Source organism: Balaenoptera physalus (assembly GCF_965194825.1).
Source record: "Balaenoptera physalus genome assembly, chromosome: 14".
Lineage (NCBI taxonomy): Eukaryota > Metazoa > Chordata > Mammalia > Artiodactyla > Balaenopteridae > Balaenoptera > Balaenoptera physalus.
Genome location: NC_138893.1, coordinates 64,948,045 through 64,970,589, shown reverse-complemented (window position 1 = coordinate 64,970,589; position 22,545 = coordinate 64,948,045). Strand labels below are relative to the sequence as shown.

General features: G+C 35.1%; 1 protein-coding gene across 11 annotated transcripts in view; it reads left to right on the top strand.

The window, feature by feature from the left end:
* Positions 1-22,545, top strand: part of PCDH15 (protocadherin related 15) — a 735,694-nt gene that overhangs the window by 389,777 nt on the left and 323,372 nt on the right. For 8 of the 11 annotated variants that reach the window (XR_014253086.1, XM_082423601.1, XM_082423610.1 and 5 more), the window contains 2 exons: positions 8,436-8,544; positions 17,390-17,502. Coding sequence is in view for 10 of the 11 variants with exons in the window: in XM_082423601.1 (XP_082279727.1) it covers positions 8,436-8,544; positions 17,390-17,502 (222 nt within the window). In the remaining variant the exon portion in view is untranslated. Of the gene's footprint in view, positions 1-7,438; positions 17,503-22,545 lie in introns of those variants that run through there. The other 3 variants (XM_082423607.1, XM_082423605.1, XM_082423606.1) reach the window with 3 other exon arrangements.

Sequence of the window (22,545 nt, the reverse complement as noted above, 5' to 3'; positions counted from 1 at the left end):
TGGTTTCAAATAAGCTTCCAGCTTGAAATTAAAAATTTCCATCTCTTTCTCTTCTTATAGTTTGGAGGCAAGTTTAATGTCAATATTAGAAAATTAAAAATAATATTAATTTTAATAATACTAATAATTTCCATATGTTAAGTGTGCCACTTGCTGTTTTACATACATTCTTTGATGAATCCTCACATTAATTATGAAATATAGATATTATTAACCTCACTTTGAAAATTAGGATTCAAGCTCTGAGGAATTAAATAGCTTATTGAAAACTTACTAGCAAGTTTGGTATGTTTTGTTGTGGGATACAGACGTTCACCACTCAATCTACTGGAATGTTTATGAGACTACTTACTGTAACACCCAAAAGGCCACCTCAAAGAAAAACTCTGAGCCCATATCTGTGCATTTTGATCCACTCCCATGGCCACATTATTTTTCCCTCCAGTAGGGTGCAATAACTTTGTGAGCACAAAGATCTGGGCGTTATAAAAAGATACTTACCAAATGTCAGTGTGTGTATTTGGATGTCCCACAGGAACCCAGAGAGAAAGGCAAGGATCCATGGGGTCAAGAATACTCTAAATAATCTGGAGCTGAGAAGCCGTTTATTCAACAGTTCTTGAGTGTCTGTGTGCCCCATACGTTTCTGGTGCTACAGATATAAAAGTAAATCAGCCTTACCCCTGCTCTCAAGAAAGTTATAGGCAAGGAAACTCAGATGTACAGTCAGCAAGAATGTTCAATAAATTTTGATATGGATGAGCACAATAGTCTCCGTATAGATGCAGATAAGGGAAAATTATCAGCTGTTCCTCAGGTGGTCAAATTATGTGTGCAGGTAGAGGAAATCGCCAAGTATAAATGAAAAGAGAAAGGAATGTATAGGGCTATGTAAAAATTAGGAGCTTTTCTTCAGTGAGACAATATTAATAGGGTCTAAATGTAAGGCAGAGTGCTATATGTTTAAAACATTAAGGTGACCAAAAAAAAAAGCCTTACATATCAAGGTCAAATATGCAATTGAAAGGATATTCAAATGCACATTTTGGATACAACAGTCAGTCACAATTTGTAAGGTAAAAAATATACCTGAAAATTTTTCAGATACATATTGGAATACATGGAAATAATAAAACAAGAGTATTTTTTGTTAGTTCCTTGAGGTGTTTTCGTTTGTTTGTTTGTTTTAATATGTGCATAAAGTTCCAGTGATCAGGCAGAAACTGATGTGATTTTCATGAGCCATGGCTCTATGAGTATTTCACATGTGTGCTCTTTGCTCCCCCATTTTAAGGAAGAAAATTATCAAAGCAAAGACGGACTGTATAGCACAGAGAAATATACTCATATTTTATAATAACCTATAAGAGGAAAGAATCTGAAAAAAAATAGATCTGTATGTGTGTATAACTGAATCACTTTGCTGTACACCTGAAACTAATACAACATTGTAAATCAACTATACTTCAATAAAAAATAAATAAATTTTAAAAATTAAAAAAAAAGAAAATTATCAATACTGTTTGGAAGGTTTTGAAAAAAACCAGACATCATATATTTTGTAGTATATAAGCTTCAAAGATATACATGACTGTTCCACTTGTGTTTCTTCTATGATCACATAAAAAGTTGAAAGTAATCAGCTTGACCCATGCCACCCACCCTAATGTTACATTTTTAAAATGTTCACAAAGGAAAAATATTTCAAAATATATGACACTTTTTCAAGCAATTTGATATTTCTGCCACTTGAAAAAAGCAAAACTAATCAAAGAAAAATTGAAATGGTAGTTTGGCCTCATCAGAATGTATGTTAAGTATATATGTGTCTAAATAAGAGTATTGTGAACATGTTAGATTTGTTTTTCCTTTCTCTGTTAGTTAACATATAGAAACAGACAGGAGTCTGGCTAAATATTTTCAGAAGCTTCTGGGAAATAGTAAACTTACAATATAACATGAGATGAGAATAACAGTGTCCACAAATTGACATTGACAAATTGTTATTGACAATTGTGCAGCAAATTTTCTTTCATGTAGTCTAAATATTATTTTTTTCTGTTAAAGGGAGATTATAATAGATTTTAAATACCAAGTGTATATATATATATATATAATTTTTAACATCTTTATTGGAGTATAATTGCTTTACAATGCTGTGTTAGTTTCTGCTTTATAACAAAGTGAATCAGTTATACATATACATATGTTCCCATATCTCTTCCCTCTTGCGTCTCCCTTTCTCCCACCCTTCCTATCGCACCCCTCGAGGTGGTCACAAAGCACCGAGCTGATCTCCCTGTGCTATGCGGCTGCTTCCCACTAGCTATCTGTTTTACGTTTGGTAGTGTATATATGTCCATGCCACTCTCTCACTTTGTCACAGCTTACCCTTCCCCCTCCCCATACCCTCAAGTCCATTCTCTAGTAGGTCTGTGTCTTTATTCCCGTCTTGCCCCTAGGTTCTTCATGACCTTTTTTTTTCTTTTCCTTAGATTCCATATATATGTGTTAGCATACGATATTTCTTTATCTCTTTCTGAACTTACTTCACTCTGTATGACAGACTCTAGGTCCATCCACCTCACTACAAATAACTCAATTTCATTTCTTTTTATGGCTGAGTAATATTCCATTGTATATATGTGCCACATCTTTATCCATTCATCTGTTGATGGACACTTAGGTTGCTTCCATGTCCTGGCCACTGCAAATAGAGCTGCAGTGAACATTTTGGTACATGACTCTTTTTGAATTCTGGTTTTCTCAGGGTATATGCCCAGTAATGGGATTGCTGGGTCGTATGGTAGTTCTATTTTTAGTTTTTTAGGAACCTCCATACTGTTCTCCATAGTGGCTGTATCAATTTATATTCCCACCAACAGTGCAAGAGTGTTCCCTTTTCTCACCACCCTCTCCAGCATTTATTGTTTCTAGATTTTTTAATGATGGCCATTCTGACCGGTGTGAGATGATATCTCATTGTAGTTTTGATTTGCATTTCTCTAATGATTAATGATGTTGAGCATTCTTTCATGTGTTTGTTGGCAATCTGTGTATCTTCTTTGGAGACATGTCTATTTAGGTCTTCTGCCCATTTTCGGATTGTGTTCTTTGTTTTTTTGATATTGAGCTGCATGAGCTGCTTGTAAATTTTGGAGATTAATCCTTTGTCAGTTGCTTCACTTGCAAATATTTTCTCCCATTCTGAGGGTTGTCTTTTGGTCTTGTTTATGGTTTCCTTTGCTGTGCAAAAGCTTTTAAGTTTCATTAGGTCCCATTTGTTTATTTTTGTTTTTATGTCCATTTTTCTAGGAGGTGGGTCAAAAAGGATCTTGCTGTGATTTATGTCATAGTGTGTTCTGCCTATGTTTTCCTCGAAGACTTTGATAGTGTCTGGCCTTACATTTAGGTCTTTAATCCACTTTCAGTTTATTTTTGTGTACGGTGTTAGGGAGTGTTCTAATTTCATACTTTTACATGTACCTGTCCAGTTTTCCTAGCACCACTTATTGAAGAGGCTGTCTTTTCTCCCCTGTATATTCCTGCCTCCTTATCAAAGATAAGGTGACCATATGTGTGTGGGTTTATCTCTGGGCTTTCTATCCTGTTCCATTGATCTATATTTCTGTTTTTGTGCCAGTACCATACTGTCTTGATTACTGTAGCTTTGTAGTATAGTCTGAAGTCAGGGAGCCTGATTCCTCCAGCTCCATTTTTCTTTCTCAAGATTGCTTTGGCTATTCGGGGTCTTTTGTGTTTCCATATAAATTGTGGAATTTTTTGTTCTAGTTCTGTGAAAAATGCCAGTGGTAGTTTGATAGGGATTGCATTAAATCTGTAGATTGCTTTGGGTAGTAGATTCATTTTCACAATGTTGATTCTTCCAATCCAAGAACATGGTATATCTCTGCATCTATTTGATCATCTTTAATTTCTTTCATCAGTGTCTTATAATTTTCTGCATACAGGTCTTTTGTCTCCTTAGGTAGGTTTATTCCTAGATATTTTATTCTTTTTGTTGCAGTGGTAAATGGGAGTGTTTTCTTAATTTCACTTTCAGATTTTTCATCATTAGTGTATAGGAATGCCAGAGATTTCTGTGTATTAATTTTGTATCCTGCTACTTTACCAAATTCATTGATTAGCTCTAGTAGTTTTCTGGTAGCATCTTTAGGATTCTCTATGTATAGTATCATATTATCTGCAAGCAGTGCCAGCTTTACTTCTTCTTTTCCAATTTGGATTCCTTTTATTTCTTTTTCTTCTCTGATTGCTGTGGCTAACACTTCCAAAACTATGTTGAATAATAGTGGTGAGAGTGGGCAACCTTGTCTTGTTCCTGATCTTAGTGGAAATGGTTTCAGTTTCTCACCATTGAGGATGATGTTGGCTGTGGGTTTGTCATATATGGCCTTTATTATGTTGAGGAAAGTTCCCTCTATGCCTACTTTCTGCAGGGTTTTTATCATAAATGGGTGTTGAATTTTGTCAAAAGCTTTCTCTGCATCGATTGAGATTATTGTATGGTTTTTCTCCTTCAGTTTGTTAATATGGTGTATCACATTGATTGATTTGCATATATTGAAGAATCCTTGCATTCCTGGGATAAACCCCACTTGATCATGGTGTATGATCCTTTTAATGTGCTGTTGGATTCTGTTTGCTAGTATTTTGTTGAGGATTTTTGTATCTATGTTCATCAGTGATATTGGCCTGTAGTTTTCTTTCTTTGTGACATCTTTGCCTGGTTTTGGTATCAGGGTGATGGTGGCATTGTAGAATGAGTTTGGGAGTGTTCCTCCCTCTGCTATATTGTGGAAGAGTTTGAGAAGGATAGGTGTTAGCTCTTTTCTAAATGTTTGATAGAATTCACCTGTGAAGCCATCTGGTCCTGGGCTTTTGTTTGTTGGAAGATTTTTAATCACAGTTTCAATTTCAGTGCTTGTGATTGGTCTGATGTTGTAAGATGTTGTAAAGCTGGTTTGGTGGTGCTGAACTCTCTCAGCTTTTGCTTGTCTGTAAAGGTTTTAATTTCTTCATCAAATCTGAATGAGATCCTTGCTGGGTAGAGTAATCTTGGTTGTAGGTTTTTCTCCTTCATCACTTTAAATATGTCCTGCCACTCCCTTCTGGCTTGCAGAGTTCCTGTTGAAAGATCAGCTGTTAACCTTATGGGGATTCCCTTGTGTGTTATTTGTTGTTTTTCCCTTGCTGCTTTTAATATGTTTTCTTTGTATTTAATTTTTGATAGTTTGATTAATATGTGTCTTGGTGTGTTTCTCCTTGGACTTATCCTGAATGGGACTCTCTGTGCTTCTTGGACTTGATTAACTATTTCATTTCCCATATTAGGGAAGTTTTCAACTATAATCTCTTCAAATATTTTCTCAGTGTCTTTCTTTTTCTCTTCTTCTTCTGGGACCCCTATATTTGGAATGTTGGTGCGTTTAATGTTGTCCCAGAGGTCTCTGAGATGGTCCTCAGTTCTTTTCATTCTTTTTTTCTTTATTCTGCTCTGCAGTACTTATTTACACTATTTTATCTTCCAGATCACTTATCCGTTCTTCTGCCTCAGTTATTCTGCTATTGATCCCTTCTAGATAATTTTTAATTTCATTTATTGTGTTGTTCATCATTGTTTGTTTGCTCTTTAGTTCTTCTAGATCCTTGTTAAACGTTTCTTGTATTTTCTGTATTCTATTTCCAAGATTTTGGATCATCTTTACTGTCATTATTCTGAATTCTTTTTCAGGTAGACTGCCTATTTCCTCTTCATTTGTTTGGTCTGCTGGGTTTTTACCTTGTTCCTTCATCAGCTGTGTGTTTATCTGTCTTCTCATTTTGCTTATCTTACTGTGTTTGGGGTCTCCTTTTCGCAGGCTGCAGGTTCGTAGTTCCTGTTGTTTTTGGTGTCTGTCCCCAGTGGCTAAGGTTGGTTCAGTGGGTTGTGTAGGCTTCCTGGTAGAGGGCACTAGTGCCTGTGTTCTGGTGGATGAGGCTGGATCTTGTCTTTCTCGTGGACAGGTCCACGTCTGGTGGTGTGTTTTGGGGTGTCTGTGGCCTTATTATGATTTTAGGCAGCCTCTCTGCTAATGGATGGGGCTGTGTTCCTGTCTTGCTAGTTGTTTGGCATAGGGTGTCCAGCACTGTAGCTTGCTGGTCGTTGAGTGAAGCTGGGTCTTGGCGTTGAGACGGAGATCTCTGGGAGATTTCACCGTTTGTTATTACGTGGAGCTGGGAGGTCTCTTGTGGACCAGTGTCCTGAAGTTGGCTCTCCCACCTCAGAGGCACAGCACTGATTCCTGGCTGGAGCACCAAGAGCCTTTCATCCACACGGCTCAGAATAAAAGGGAGAAAAAATAGAAAGAAAGAAAGAGAGAAAAAGGATAAAATAAAATAAAGTTATTAAAATAAAAAATAATTATTAAGAAAAAAAATTTTTTAAATAAAAAAAAAACGGACAGACAGAACCCTAGGACAAATGCTGAAAGCAAAGCTATACAGACAAAATCACACACAGAAGCATACACATACACACGCACAAAAAGGGGAAAAAATAATATATCTTTTGCTCCCAAAGTCCACCTCCTCAATTTGGGATGATTCGTTGTCTCTTCAGGTATTCCACAGATGCAGGGTACATCAAGTTGACTGTGGAGATTTCATCCACTGCTCCTGAGGCTGCTGGGAGAGATTTCCCTTTCTCTTCTTTGTTTGCACAGCTCCCGGGGTTCAGCTTTGGATCTGGCCCCGCCTCTGCGTGTAGGTTGCCTGAGGGCATCTTTGCTTCGCCCAGACAGGACGGGGTTAAAGGAGCAGCTGATTCGGGGGCTCTGGCCAGGGAGAGGGAGGGGTACGTATTCGGGGCCAGCCTGCGGCAGCAGAGCCCAGCATGACATTGCACCAGCCTGAGGCACGCTGTGCGTTCTCCCGGGGAAATTGTCCCTGGATCACGGAACCCTGGCAGTGGTGGGCTGCACAGGCTCCCAGGAGGGGCCGTGTGGATAGTGACCTGTGCTTGCACACAGGCTTCTTGGTGGTGGCAGCAGCAGCCTTAGCGTGTCATGCCCGTCTCTGGGGTCCGCGCTGATAGCCACGGCTTGCGCCCATCTCTGGAGCTCCTTTAAGCAGCGCTTTTTTTTTTTTTTTTTTTTTTTTTTAAGCAGTGCTCTTAATCCCCTCTCCTCGCGCACCAGGAAACAATGAGGCAAGAAAAAGTCTCTTGCCTCTTCGGCAGCTGCAGACTTTTTCGCGGACTCCCTCCCGGCTAGCTGTGGTGTGCTAATCCCTTCAGGCTGTGTTCACGCCGCCAACCCCAGTCCTCTCCCTGCGCTCCGACCAAAGCCTGAGCCTCAGCTCCCAGCCCCGCCCGCCCCGGCGACTGAGTAGACAAGCCTCTCAGGCTGGTGAGTGCTGCTCGGCGCCGAGCCTCTGCGCGGGAATCTCTCCGCTTTGCCCTCCGCACCCCTGTTGCTGCGCTCTCCTCCGTGGCTCCGAAGCTTCCCCCCTCCGCCACCCGCAGTCTCCGCCTGCGAAGGGGCTTCCTAGTGTGTGGAAACCTTTCCTCCTTCACAGCTCCTCCCCACTGGTAGAGGTTTTTTTCTTCTTTCTTTTGCCCTACCCAGGTACGTGGGGAGTTTCTTGCCTTTTGGGAGGTCTGACGTCTTCTGCCAGCGTTCAGTACGTGTTCTATAGGAGCAGTTCCACCTGTAGATGTATTTCTGATGTATCTGTGGGGAGGAAGGTGATCTCTGCATCTTACTCTTCCGCCATCTTGAAGCTGCTCTCCAAATGTATATTAAGTGGGTTTTTTAAAAGATATTGAAAAAGAGAAGTTTCTAAGTGTAAACAACACATAAAATGTAATGAAAGTAATTTAATAATTGATAAGTTCAATTATTTAGGTATTAAATTATAGTTTGCTAAAATTTCAAATCAGTTAATTATCAGTGCTAGAATATATTTATAGTTGATGATGAAGTTTTTACTCTTTTAACATAACTGTTTTCTTTCCAAATGCTATAAAAGTATTCTATTAAAATACAGACCACAAATCCAAGCAATGATGAGTCCAGTATTATATACAGAGAAGGGTAGATATTAGAATCAGTTAAAATTAAGAATTATAATAATTGAAGATAATATGCCAGATATGCCAGTCATTCTGAGCTCAGTTTACCTTTCTAGGGTTGTCTCTGAATATATTTGTATTTTTTCCAGGATAACAGGCAAGGCCACTCTTGGAGATTATTATAATGTCTGTCCTTCTTCAGATTCAAAATTAACTAGTCTATGGTGTTCAACCACAAATCTTGAAATCTGAGTCTAATTGCTGGCTCAGGTGTTATCTAGCTGTCCAGACTACAATATCTGCGTGTCAATTCTTTCTGAGGTAATGAAGCTGAACTAAACTCTCTGATTTTTTTTTCCAGGAAGAATTGAACCCCATCATTGTTACCCCAGCGATCCAAGCCATTGATCAGGACCGGAATATTCAGCCACCATCAGATAGGCCAGGCATCCTCTATTCCATCCTTGTTGGTTTGTATCTGCTAACATTTTGCACTCTCAGTTATAGCTCTAGAATCATGTAGGGAAAAAATATGTTTCAAATTTAAAAAAAACTTTAATAACAAAGATTTTCTTTTTAGAAATTATTTTTTAAAAATGTTATTGAAATTATTTTTTATGTATAAATAAATTTTAAAATAACCATTTAAAAATAACTATTTTTCTTCTTTAGTATTAGTCTCAGTGAAATTTGTAGAACAAGTAGAAACACTTTTATTGAGGAAGCAAAACAACTTCAAAAATAGGATTTAATCTACCTATTGGTAGTTTCCTCTGTATCACCTCATAAAGAATTCTCTAAGAAAAAATTGAAAATCAGTTGAAAAACTTACAGTTTGCTCTACTAGTACTTTATCATTGGTTGGATACCATTACATAATTCTAAAAGTATGTGGCAATTAAATAAGAGCTATTGGAGCCAAAAAGAAAGAGAAAGATCATGTTACCCCAAGGAAACATTATACCCTTGGTTAATTTTTCCTTGAACAAGTTCACAGAAGCCATTTTAATCCATTCTTGTGCATATCTGCCAGTTCTACCAAAAGCAAAAATGAGAATCTGATCATGTCACTCTTCTTAAATTGCTTTTGCTAAAATATGGATGTTGCTGCTTTGCATGATTTATAGTCTCTAGAGAGACGGATATATGTAAAAGAGACCATACATCTTTTAATGAAGAAGGTCACTTCTGAAGTATGCTTGAAAATAACTATTCAATGGAATTTAACTTTACCCTTAACCCCTTCCCACCCCATGTACACGTATATAACAACACAACCACCTAGAGACGTTAGACAGATTTCAAAATATGATGCTATATCCTACTTAGAAATGCTGTCTGTAAAGAAAATTCAAGTAATTCTGTTTCAAGCCTTTGGTGTCTAGAACTACATACGTATTATAAGTCAGTTGTATAGATTAGACTATTAAACTTTTAAAAAGCGCTTATGAACATAAACAGAAGTCTCTCTTAAGTCTGTAGGGGGTTTGGTATACATAAAAGGAAATAGTCATTGTTTATTTTATTAACTGAGGGCTTGACAATATGTCAATTACTATGCTAGATGCTATAGATACAAAGATGAGGGATAAATGTTCTAGGTTAGGGAGGGGTAGAGTCTATGGATAGAAACATGCCAAAAAATAAATTAAAATACATGGTTTTAAGTACTACAAATAAAGTATGAGCCACATATCATGTCGTCTCATGGGAGGAAAATATTAAGGATTTCTAAGAAAATTGCTTAGACAGAGTTATTTTAGCAAAAAGAGAGGGGTTTTCAAGTATAAAATGGGATAAAAATTATTTAGATAGATGATGCAGCCTGTGCAAAGTCCAAAGCATTACATTTAAAGATAGTCTTGGGGAACCATGTTACTCAGAATGGGATAGTATCCACTGATATTCATGTTTCTTTCACTTAAAAAAATTTAATCTCTTTCAATAAATGAGTGCTTACTCTGTTGAGCAAGACAGATTCCTCACTTTGTAGCACTGGTTTTCGGGCCGCAGAAACAGGCAATAAACAATTAATGTGGTAAATAAACGTATTTATTATACAAAATAAATGGTAGTCAGTGCTATGAGAAAAATCGAGCTGATGAATGGGATTGGAGGTACAGAAGGGGTGTTGCAGTATTAAATAAGATTGATCAGGATATGTCTCATTAAAAAGGTGAGATTTGAGTAAAATCCTATAGAACTTGAAGGAGTTAACCATGTTGATACCTGGGAAAAGAGTTTCTAGGCAGAGATAAAAGCAGGAGTTTGCCTGATGAGTTTCAGAAACATCAATGAGGCCAGTAGCACTGGAGAGGAGTCAGTGAGGGGGAAGTAGAAGAAAGAGGGTATGAGAAATAAGGGGGGACCAGAAAACATAGTCTTGTATACTATTGAGCTTTGTTGGCTTTTACTCTGAGTGAAATGTGGAACCAATGCAGGAATTAGAGTAGAAAAATGACATAATGACGTTAAGTTTCATCAACCTCCAACATTAGGATAATGGATAGTACTACATAATATATATAACCTCTATCATTAACTTTGCTTTCACAGCTAAGTTAAATAAATTGATATATTTTCATAGTATGTACGTTTCTAAAAGACAGAGAGGACATTGTTAAGTGTTGAGAGCATAGCCTCTGGAATTGTACTATCCATGTTTAAATCCTGACTTCAACCCTTACTATTCATATAATGTTAGGCGAGTTACTTAATCTCTCTGTCTCAGATTGTTCCTCTTTAAAATAGACCTTTGATAAAAAGATTGCTGAAAATAGACTTTTCTATAAAAGTGTTTTGAGAATTTGATCTAATGCATGTAAATATTAGTGCCTGGAGAAAAGCACTCGATAAATGTTAGTTGATGTTGTTATTACCATTAGAAAGAAAAAGAAAGTATGTTTCCTAAGTCGTGCAAAACTGTTAAGAATAGAAGCACAAACCCTTTCCCTCTACCACTAGACAGGGTTCCCATGGCTCTGATTTTACCTACTTTTCCAGAACTCTTAGTTTCCCTTATGTCCATCCAGATAATTCTGAATGTATGTGTTCTTCAGAGCTTGCTTTCCCAGTTGCTAGGTGGCAAGCTCTTCTACTTTCACACATTATTGATAGTCGGTTTACTAGACTTGAGGATGTGGATGCTGATGTGTGTAAGAAGGTTATCCAGGGACTATTGCCAACCCCTTCACTGGTCCTACCATCATTATCATCAATGGGGGAATTACTGCCACTTCTATTGATTACCCACAGTAGCCTGAGCCAATTCTATGTCATCTTAATAGAGAATATCAACAAAAAGATGGAAATTATAAAAAGGAAACAAGTTTTGGAGTTGAAAAGTATAACAACTGAAATTAAAAATTTCACTAGCAGGGCTCAATGAAGATTCAAGCAGGAAGAAGAAAGAATCAGCAAACGTGAAGAGAGGTCAGTTGACTTACCAAATCTGAGAAGATGAAAGAGAAAAAGAATGAAGAAAGGCAAAGAGAGCTTCAGAGACCTAAAAAATACAATTCTGTAGACCAATTTATGCATAACAGGAGTCCCAGAAGGAGAGAACAGAAAGGGGCAGAAAGAATATAGGAATAAGTAATGAGCAAAAACTAAATTTGAGGAAAACAATCTATACCTCCAAGAAGCTAATTGAACTCCCCAAAAGGATAGACCTACAATAAATCCATGCTTAGACACATCCCAATCAAACTGTCAAATGACACAGACAAAAAATAATTCAAAAGTAACAAAAAAGAGGTGACTTTATAATAGAAATTGATTCTCAATAAAATTATAACCTGACTTCTCATCAGGAAACATGGATACTGGAATACGTTAGTATGACATGTTCAGAGAACTGAAAGAAAAGAAAATGTTCATTAATAGTTCTAAATACAGCAAATATATCCTTCAAAAATAAATGAGAAATTAAGATATTCCCAGATAATCTGAGAATTTATCAGTAGCACACCTTTGCTACAAGAAATACTGAAGGGTAGAGACCTAAGGCTGAAATGAAAGCACAATAGAAAGTATCTCAGTTCTACATGAAGAAATAAAGAACACTGGTAAAAATAACTACATAGTTAAGTATAAAAGATATTTTATATATATATACATATATATATATATATATATATATACATATATATATATATATATATATACATACACACACACACATGCTAGTAATTCTTCTTTCTCTTATTTGATTTGAAGAAAATATCATAAATCAATAATTATACATCTATATTGATGGACAAAGTAGAAACATGTAACTTGTGATAATAACAGCAAAGAGCAAAGGTAAAATAGAGTTATATAGGAGTAAAATTTTTATACACTATTGAAGTTAAATTGCTATTAGTCCAAATTAGATTGCCATAAATTAAGACATCAATCTTAATTACCAGGATAGCCACTAGGAGAATAGTTTAACAATTTAATTGTTTACATAATTTGAAGATTTATAGTAAAACACAAAACAAAGGAATTTAAACAGTACACATGAAAAATAAGGCAGTAATGGAACAATAGAGGAACAAAAAGGACATAAGATATATAGAAGACAGATAGCAAAATGGCAGAGGTAAATACCATCTTTTTAAGTAATCACAATCAATGTAAATGGATTCAATGTTCCAGTTAAAAGACTCAGATTGGCACAATGCATAAAAAAGAGAAAAAGAAAAACATGATCTTACTACATGCTATCTCTAAGAAACACATTTTAGATTAAAGACATAACTAGTTGGAGCATAAAAGGATGTAAAAAGGTAGTTTATGCGAATAATAACTAAAAGTGAGCTGAAGTAGCACTACTAATGTTAGATATAATAGACTGTAAAATAAAATTTTTCACTTGAGACAAATATGGACATCTTATACTGATAAAAGGGTCAATCCATCAAGAAGGTATAACAATTATAAGCATATATGCATCTAACAATAGAGCCCAGAAGTGAAGCAAAACCTGACACACTTGAAGGGGGAAATAGACAATTCAAGCACAGTAGTTAAATACTTCAATACTATACTTTCAATAATGGATTAAAAACTAGGCAGAAGATCAGCAAGGCAAAAGAAGAATTGAACAACATTATAAACCAACAAGATCCTATAGACATCAATATAACGCTCAACCCAAAAACAATAGCATATACATTCTTCTCAAGAATATTCTCTAGTATAGACCATATGCTAGGTTGTAAAACAGGTCTCATCAAACTGAAAATGATTGAAATCATACAAACTATATCCTCTGACCACAAAGGAATGAAATTAGAGGTGAATAACAAAGGAAATTTTGCAGACTCACAAATTAAACAACAACTACTAAATAACAAATGGCTCAAATAAGAAATTACAAAGGAAATTAGAAAAATACTTTGAGATAAATAAAAATGAAAATACATTATACCAAAACTTATAGGATGCAGCTTAAGTGACAGTCAGAAGGAGGTGTATAGCTGTACATGCCAACATTGAAAAAGAAGAAAAATTCTTAATCAGCAATGTAATTGTTCACACTAAAACCCTGGAAAAGGAAACTAAAATAAAGAAAGCATAGGGATAGAAATAATAAAGACCAGAGTGGAAATTAATCAAATGGAGAATAGAAAAATAATAGATAAAGTCAATGAAACTAAAAATTGATTATTTGAAAGAAGCAGTAAAACTGACAAACTTCTAGCTATATTGACTAGGAATAAAATAGAGAAGAAGCAATTTACTAACTCTAGAATGAGAGGAACTAAAAAGCTTCTGCACAGTGAAGGAAATCATGATCAAAATGAAAAGGCAAGGTATTTGCAAATCATATATTCTATAAGGGGTTAATATCCAAAATATATAAAGAACTCATACAACTCAACAGCAAAATAAAAAACAAACAACATGATTTAAAAATGAGCAGGGGATCTGAATAGACATTTTTCCAAAGAAGACATACAGATGGCCAACAGTCACATGAAAAAGTTTTCAGCATTACTAATCAATAGGTAAATGCAAATGTAAATCACAATGAAATATCACCTCATACCTGTTAGAATAAGTATTATCAAATTGACAAGGAATAACAAATGTTGGAGATAATGTGGAGAGAAGAGAATCCTTGCACACTGCTGGTGGGACTGTAAATTGGTGCAGCCACTTTGGAACAATATGGAGAGTCCTCAAAAAATTAAGTATAGAACTATCATATGACCCAACTATTCCTCTTCTGAGTATTAATGCAAATAACACAAAAACACTAACTTGAAAGATATATGTGTCTCTATGTTCACTGCAGCATTATTTATCTAATAGCCTAGATATGGAAACAACTTAAGTGTCCAGTGATGGATGAATGGATAAAGAAGTGATATATATATAAATATATATATAAAAAATATATATATATACCACTGTATATATGTGTGTGTGTGTATATATATGTATATATATATACACACACACACATATATACATATATGTATGTACACACACAATGGAATAGTATTTGGCCATAAAAAAGAATGAAATCCTGCCATTTGTAGCCATATGGATGGACCTTATGGGTATTATGCTAAGTGAAGTAAATCAAATGGAGAAAGACAGATATTGTATGATTTCATTCATATGTGGAATATAAAAAAAAACCAAACAATGAACAAATAAAAGAAAACTTATAGATACGGAGAACAGATAAGTGTTTACTGGAGGGGAATGAGGCTGAGGGGTGGACGAAATGGGTGAAGAGGGTATAGTGCTGGATGGTGACTAGACTTGTGGTGGTGATCACTCTGTAGTGTATACAAATATTTAACTATAATGCTGTACACCAGACAATTATATAATAATAAAAATGGAAACACAACACACCAAACTAAAATGGAAACACAACACACCAAAACTTATGTGATGCAGCAAAAGCAGTTCTAAGAGGAAAGTTTACAGTGAGAAATGCCTACATTAAGAAAAATAAAATCAGAAATAAACAACCTAACTCTACACCTGAAAGAACTGGAAAAATGAAAACAAATTAAGCCCAAAGTTAGCAATGGAAAGAAATAATGAATATTAGAGCAGAAATAAATAAAACAGAAACAAGAAAGAGAAATAGAATAGATCAATAGAAAAGATCAATAAAACTAAAAGCTGTTTTTTTTTGAAAATGTGAACAAATTGACAAACCTTTGGCTAGACTAACAAGAAAGATGACTCAAATTTATAAAATTATAAATGAAAGAGGAGATATTACAACTGATATCATAGAAATTCAAGAGGTTTGATATTTTTTCCTCAATCCTACTTTGGGGATCACCACAGTAAACAATAAGTAAAAATTGTCTCTAGCTAACTGGGAGAGTAAAGTGGCATTTATTTCAAGTAAAGTTTATTTCAGTGATTATAAGTAAATGGGATGTTAGAAGATTTAGGAGGCTATCACAGTGGTAGAAGAATGAAATGACAAGACTCTGAATGAGAGGCTAACACTATATAAGTGAAACCCACTGGAGAGAATGACAGACAAGGAAGAATCATTTGGAAAATATATGCAGAGTTGTATTAGAGGAATAAGGAGATTTGAACCAGTATAGTGAGAAAAATGGTGGTATCGTTAGCAAAAATTCAGTTCATGGATTTTGGCATCCACCTTGGACCATTGCTAACTGAGCAAGAGAGAAATAGAATCTCAGTGTAGTTTTAATTTGAGTTTTCCTTCTTATGTATAAAGGTGAATATCTTTGTGTGCGGTCAAGAGTCATCTGCCTTTCTCTTTCTGTGAACTATCTGTTCATTCTCTATCCCAAAACTTTTTAAAAAATATATTGCTGATCTTTTACTTTTCTAGTTTGCAAATCTACATATGTTAGGGATATAAGCCTTTGTCTCTGACGTAAATACAAATATTTCCCTGGTTTGTCACCTGCAGTTTTATTTTGTTTATTGTGTTTTGCCATGCAATTTGTAATGCCATTAAATTTATCACTCTTTTTCCGTATTGATTCTTTATTTTGAGCCATAGGTAGGAAAGTTATGCCCACTCTCACATTAGAATAGAATTCATCCGTGTTTTCATCTATTACTAGCTCTTATGTTGTTTTATTGCTTATTGTGCATGAATATCTTCTCCATTTGGGGTTTACTCTAGTATATTGTATGAAGAATAGACACAATTTTATCATTTTCTGTCTCTCCTATTAGGTTAATGCTCCTATTCAAAAATCCATTTTCCCCTATTATTTTGAGATGACTCCTTTATCATAAGCTCAATTTTCATATGCACTTTTGACTATTTCTGGATTTTTAAGTCTATTTTACTGGCATACATTTTCTCCCCTCACATAATGCCCAGGAAAATTTTCTTTCTTGTCTCATAGTTGAAGCAAAAGAGTATAGCAATTAACGCAGTTTTGGATATGTTCGGCGTCTGTCAACCTGGATTTGAATGCAAGTTCTGTCTGACATTTTCTCTTTGACTTTGGACAAATTACTTAATATTGCAAATCTCCTAAGTTCTCCTGTGTAAAATGGGAATGATTTACAGAGTTATCAATGATTACTTATATAAAGCATTTAGTACAGTGTAGGATTCAGTAATTGGCAGCTGTGTTATTTTATTCTTATCATTATTGTTATGCTAAATGCATATGTCCCACAGTTATATGATTTGACTTCCACTTTATCTTCACTTTGGAAAAAAGAATGTTGTAGTATACAAAGGAAGATGATACAATTCAAGGAAATTTCAACTCACTAAAATGGCTGCATTTAAGAAATATCCTCTCTAGACACTGAGTAATTCAAAATATTTTATTTAATATTTGAATATTTTTATTTCATATGATTGATATATTTAGCTGAATACTTAAGAAAAATATTTGCCCAGCTAGACAGAATATTCTTATTTTAATTTCCAAGCAACTTGATATTTGGTACAAATTACTAGTCATTGTTATAAGGTATGGTGAAAGACCATGTAGATTATAATTAATATTTATGTACCACTAAAATACAATTTTATAATTCAAAATTTGTTCTCGATACACTTTATATCTCTTTTATGTGATGAAGTTTCAAATTAATTAAAGTGCTCACTTAATAAAAGATATTTGGAAAATCATCCAAACAAGTATTTTCACCCTCTTACTCATAAACTAATGAAAGATATATCACATTTGCATCTGCTTTCCCTAGACTGTATAATTTTGAAACTTAATTTACTAATAAAATTATGGTTTTGTTCCTCAGTTAATGAAGGGAAATAGATATAGCAAATACACATATTACTTATTGTTCTCAATTAAGTGCTGAAATGTCAATGTCTTTCAGGGACTCCTGAGGATTACCCACGATTTTTTCATATGCATCCCAGGACTGCAGAACTTAGTCTCCTGGAGCCAGTAAATAGAGATTTTCACCAGAAGTTTGATTTGGTTATTAAGGTAAATTTAACTAATTGCTTAACGTTCTTGGGTTTATAAATATCACTAATGTTCTAATGTTCTTGTGTTTATCAATGAATCCTCTAGAGGCTACTGTAGGGACTTTTAAGCTATAAAAATTAAAATTAATTTGAACTGCAATTAGCCAATTTTTCTTTAAAAAGGTGAAGTGCAACAGTTCTAATACATCGTGTTGCTTTTCTTTAACATAACTTTTTATATTACAATGCTATTCAAATACTGAATATTTTTATATGTAATAAATGCCTTGGTCAAATGTATGTAATTCTACATACTATAATTTATTACATCTTCTAACATTTAGTTTAGGTTTTGTTTTCTGTTTGTTTGTTTGTTTTTTACCAAGTGGATTTAATTTTTGACCACAAAAGCTTAACCAATGAATGTATTTAAAAAGTTCCTGGATTTATATATATTTTTATTTTAATAATATATTATGTTTTTTAATGTTATTGCTTTTTCAAAACTAAAAAGAAAAGATCTTGCTTGTCCAGAAATTATTTTAGTATGTTTCATTATTTCTTTATTTTGAAAGATGTTCTTCAACCACAAAAATTTTCAAAGCTAAGGGAATCCATTTGGCATTACAATTTTGATTTAATAATATATAATATATTGTAATAAAATCATTGCAAAGGTATTGTGGAAACCCAATTAATTCTTAGAGACTTTACTGAGAAGGTAAGATTTGAGCTGAGCAGTGAAGGAAGAGTATGAATTTACCAAGTAGAGATCGGGGCTAGGAGAAAAGCATTTTAAGTAAAAGAACAGAAATAAGCAAGGACACACAGTATGTCTAGTGTGTATTGTCTGACTTTTTCATATCTAAACATATAAAAAATAGATATAGATATGCAGCCCTATGGCATTTTTTTTTAAATTTAAAAGTGTTAAAGGAAAAGGAAGTAAGGTAAGGAAGCTTACTGAGCATGTACATTGTACAAGTTGTTTTATGTATATTTTATAGCCACAACCTTAGTACTTAGTACTATGCTTATGGGTACAAATGTCAAAACTAAAGTTCAGATAGGGCAAGTGATTGAATCAGAGTTACATCACTAATAAGCAGCAGAATTGAAATTCAAATTTAAGTTTATCTAAGCTAAAGCCATACTTATTTCACTTCACTAAGATGCAATTCCTTAGAAATGGTTTTCTGCTGTAATTATCTGTCAGTGCAACTGCAAACAATAATACATCTATACATTTAATTTTAGCTCAAATTAAGACATATTTTGTTAGCACCGATTATGTTATACACACTAGATTCTGTATTTAGTGTTTCTTTGTCCTTGAAGAATGTATAGTCTAGAAGGAGAAAGAATCACATAAGCTGATAAATCAAATACAACATATCAACTGCTAACAGGAAGGCAATGTAAAAGCTCTAACGAAGCACAGGTTAAGGACATTTAAATTAATCTGGGACTCAGGGAAGATTTTCTGGGGATTATCGCAAGCTCAATGTTGTTGTATTGGATGGCTTAGGCTAATGAATGAAAGCAGGAAATATGTTTGACCATAAGGAAGAACAGAAGCAAAAGCTTGGAGGCATGATGTACCAGGCTACAAGCAGTTAACAGGGAAATGAGATATAGAGCCAGACCTTGGAGAGAGCCTTATGTTCGACTGCAATTTCCTTGGATTTCATTCAGTAGGGGTTTGGGAGTCATTCAACAAAGAAAGGCTCTTTTTACCATTTATGTAAAATAGTCACGCATGAGATTCATCTTGCACGGTTTTATTTTAATTATCATTGGACTATATAAAACTCCAAAATGTGTTTCCATTGTCTCCTGTGGATCTACCTGGAGCCCTGTGGTGCTACACTCTGTGGGAGTTAAGAAACTTGACAAAGCACTGTTTCCAAACTGCCCCACTTGAAATATGAAATCAATTATTTTTCTTTATTATCAAAGTCATTTGTCCTGGTGTACCCAGGTATAGTGAAACTCAGTCTATCAATTATAGAAACAAAAATCAATTGGGACAGGCCACAGATAATTTTTTTTTTGTTTTAATAACACTTTATATTATTAATGGAAGTTTTTACCGACATTATTAGATTCAAATTATTGTGTTTTGTGTGCAGTCAAGGGGATAATAAGCAAAGGTATCAATCTGTAAGAATAATAATGTGTCACTTGCTTGAATATTAGCTGAGTATTGTGTCTTTGTATAAGGATCCATTGAAGTGCTACAATCTGGTAGTTCTCTGCAGTAAGTCTTTCAAATTCTTCCCTTTTTCTTATTTTAATAGTGCTTCATTTTTCATTGACCATAATTTTTTTTTTTATTGGACTTGATCCCAATTTCTGTTTTGGAAGCTAAGGAAAAATAAAATAAAATGAAGTATTCTCTTCTAGACTTTGAAGAAGAATTCTGCTTTAAAAAGCTGTATGCACATTTAACAGCTGGTGTCACAAATTAGAAATTTATCATCTTCATTTTATCTATTTCTGCCAGTTATTTACTAAGTATACTGACAAATAAAAATGTAAAGGTGAAATTAGGAAGGCAAAATGGAGTAGTTCACCAACTTTAGAATATTAAAGGATTAAAACACATCTAATTAAAAGAGAAAAGGGTGTTCCATTTCAAAACACTATTCCAAATTTTACATAATTGCAATCATTTAAGCACACTTTAAAATGAAACACACATTTTGAATAAGAATCATAGCCAGTCCTGGGTTTGCCCAGGACAGTTCATATTTATGCCTATTGTCCTTGTGTAATTATTCATAAAACATCTTTCACCCTCAAAAATGTCCCAGTTTGGATGAAAGTTTATGTGATCACCATAGTTATACAGCAAAAAACAATTATGCAATAGAAATATGAAAGCACAGTTTAGATTCTAGATGATGATGAATTAGTTCATGCATGGAGTGTCTCTAACAAAGTCCAGAACATTCACCTTCATTATTAGAAGTGCAGTATTTTAAAAAAAATATTAATAATTTATATATTTATACTCTGGGCATCTAATACAAGCGTTAAATGGATAAATTATCAATAATTCACTGTCTTTCAGTTGCTCAAACATAATTTTTTTGTCTAAATCTCTTTTTTTAAAATTTATTTCTTTTATTTCTTTATTTTTGGCTGCGTAGGGTCTTCATTGCTGCGCGTGGGCTACTCTTTGTTGCAGTGCGCGTGCTTCTCATTGCGGTGGCTTCTCTTGTTGCGGAGCATGGGCTCTAGGCGCACGGGCTTCAGTAGTTGTGGCATGAGGGCTCAGCAGTTGTGGCTTGCAGGCTCTAGAGCACAGGCTCAGTAGTTGTGGCGCACGGGCTTAGTTGCTCCACGGCATGTGGGATCTTCCTGGACCAGGGCTCGAACCCGTGCCCCCTGTATTGGCAGGCGGATTCTTAACGACTGTGCCACCAGGGAAGTACCTGTCTAAATCTCTTTAGTTAACAACTAATAGCAAGGGTCACAATGATACCACAGATATCACTGTATCATGGTCCCTCTGATTTTCATGTTGTTATTCATTGACCTACTTATACTGCATAGCAGGCTGACCTTTAACATCTTTTCTTTCCACATAATGGGCATAATTAACCCTAAGCTCTCATCAGTCACCCTGCATACTTTCTGTGCCAGCCATACTAAATGACTTGCACTGCCTTAAACTCACCATGCTCTTTCTAGCCTGCAGGCATTTGCTGTTCTTCCTGAATCATTCCTCCTTTTTTTTTTTAATCAACAGTCTAATTCACACTGATATTTCATTGATGCTTCGTATGCTAAGACAGACAGTTCCTCTGGAAAGGCATGACCACTGATCGGAAGCCCCTCCTTGCATCCCACTAGTCCCTGTGGTGGCTTTGATCATTCTGTATAGGATTTGCCTGTTTATTTTCCCCTGACCTCTATAGGAGGGAGGGCAGATTGTAATATATTTCTTCAACATTTTGGCCCAAGCCCATACCCCTATCCACGTACAATGTATAAAAGTGCTCAATACGTGTTTCTTGTAATGGCTTTCTCTCTGGCACAGTAAATCTTTTAAGGCTGCTGGATTTGGGTACTGCGTCCTCACTGCATTTAAATACATATATTTGAAAGTGCATGTATTTGATAGAATTTTATCCTGTCTCTGCCCAGAATAAAGGTGCAAGGAACTTCTCGAATAAATTCAATCCCTGGAAAAAAGCCATACCTATATTAAGACAGTTTAAAGCTATTTATGACTGTATTTGAACAAACAAACAAAAAATTCTCCTTCTGAAGAAAAGATACATATTTTACACAGAAAATGAGCCAGAGAATTGAAACTGGTGAGCTTGAATAGTAGAGTTAATTTGCCAGTTCTCCTGGCGAGTTACTTTGCTTTAGTAATTTGAGAGTCACAGGACAACAGTGTACAAGAAATGATTGAGGCCTACAAGAACAGCGACTACAGCCCTTGATCCTACACATGAATCTCTAATGCCACAACCCTAGAAAATACTTGGCCTCTATTTGAATAATTATATCAATTTTGCTTAGGAATTCAGTGGGTAACTAGGATTCACTGTCTTTAAGCCATATGACATTTGCTAGTTTTCAATTTGCCAAATCCTTTCTGAGTGCCTATTAAGTGCCTGATATTTTGCTTGGTGTTGAGGAGACAGAAATGTATGAAAGCTCTGCCTCAAGGAAGAGGTATGGAAAGTATGGAAATTGTGCTTTTAGACATATTTCCCTTCTGATTTCTACATCTGTATTTCCAAGTACTGGCTGAATAACTACTCCTAGTATTTTGCAATTGCATCAAATTAACGTAGTAAACTATATACATCCGTTTGAAACCTCGGCTTCTTTCTTTCAATTAATAATATTACAATCAGCTTGTCACCCAAGCTAGGAGTTTCCAGTTCTTCTGAGACACCAGCTCCTGTATGGCCCTATCCAGTCATTTTTCAAGTCCTATCCAGATACATCTGGAATTTCTCTTGAATGTCTCCCGCAACTCTCCATGCCCACTGCAGTTCTCTAGGTTTCATCCTCAAGGCCCATCATCTCACACAAG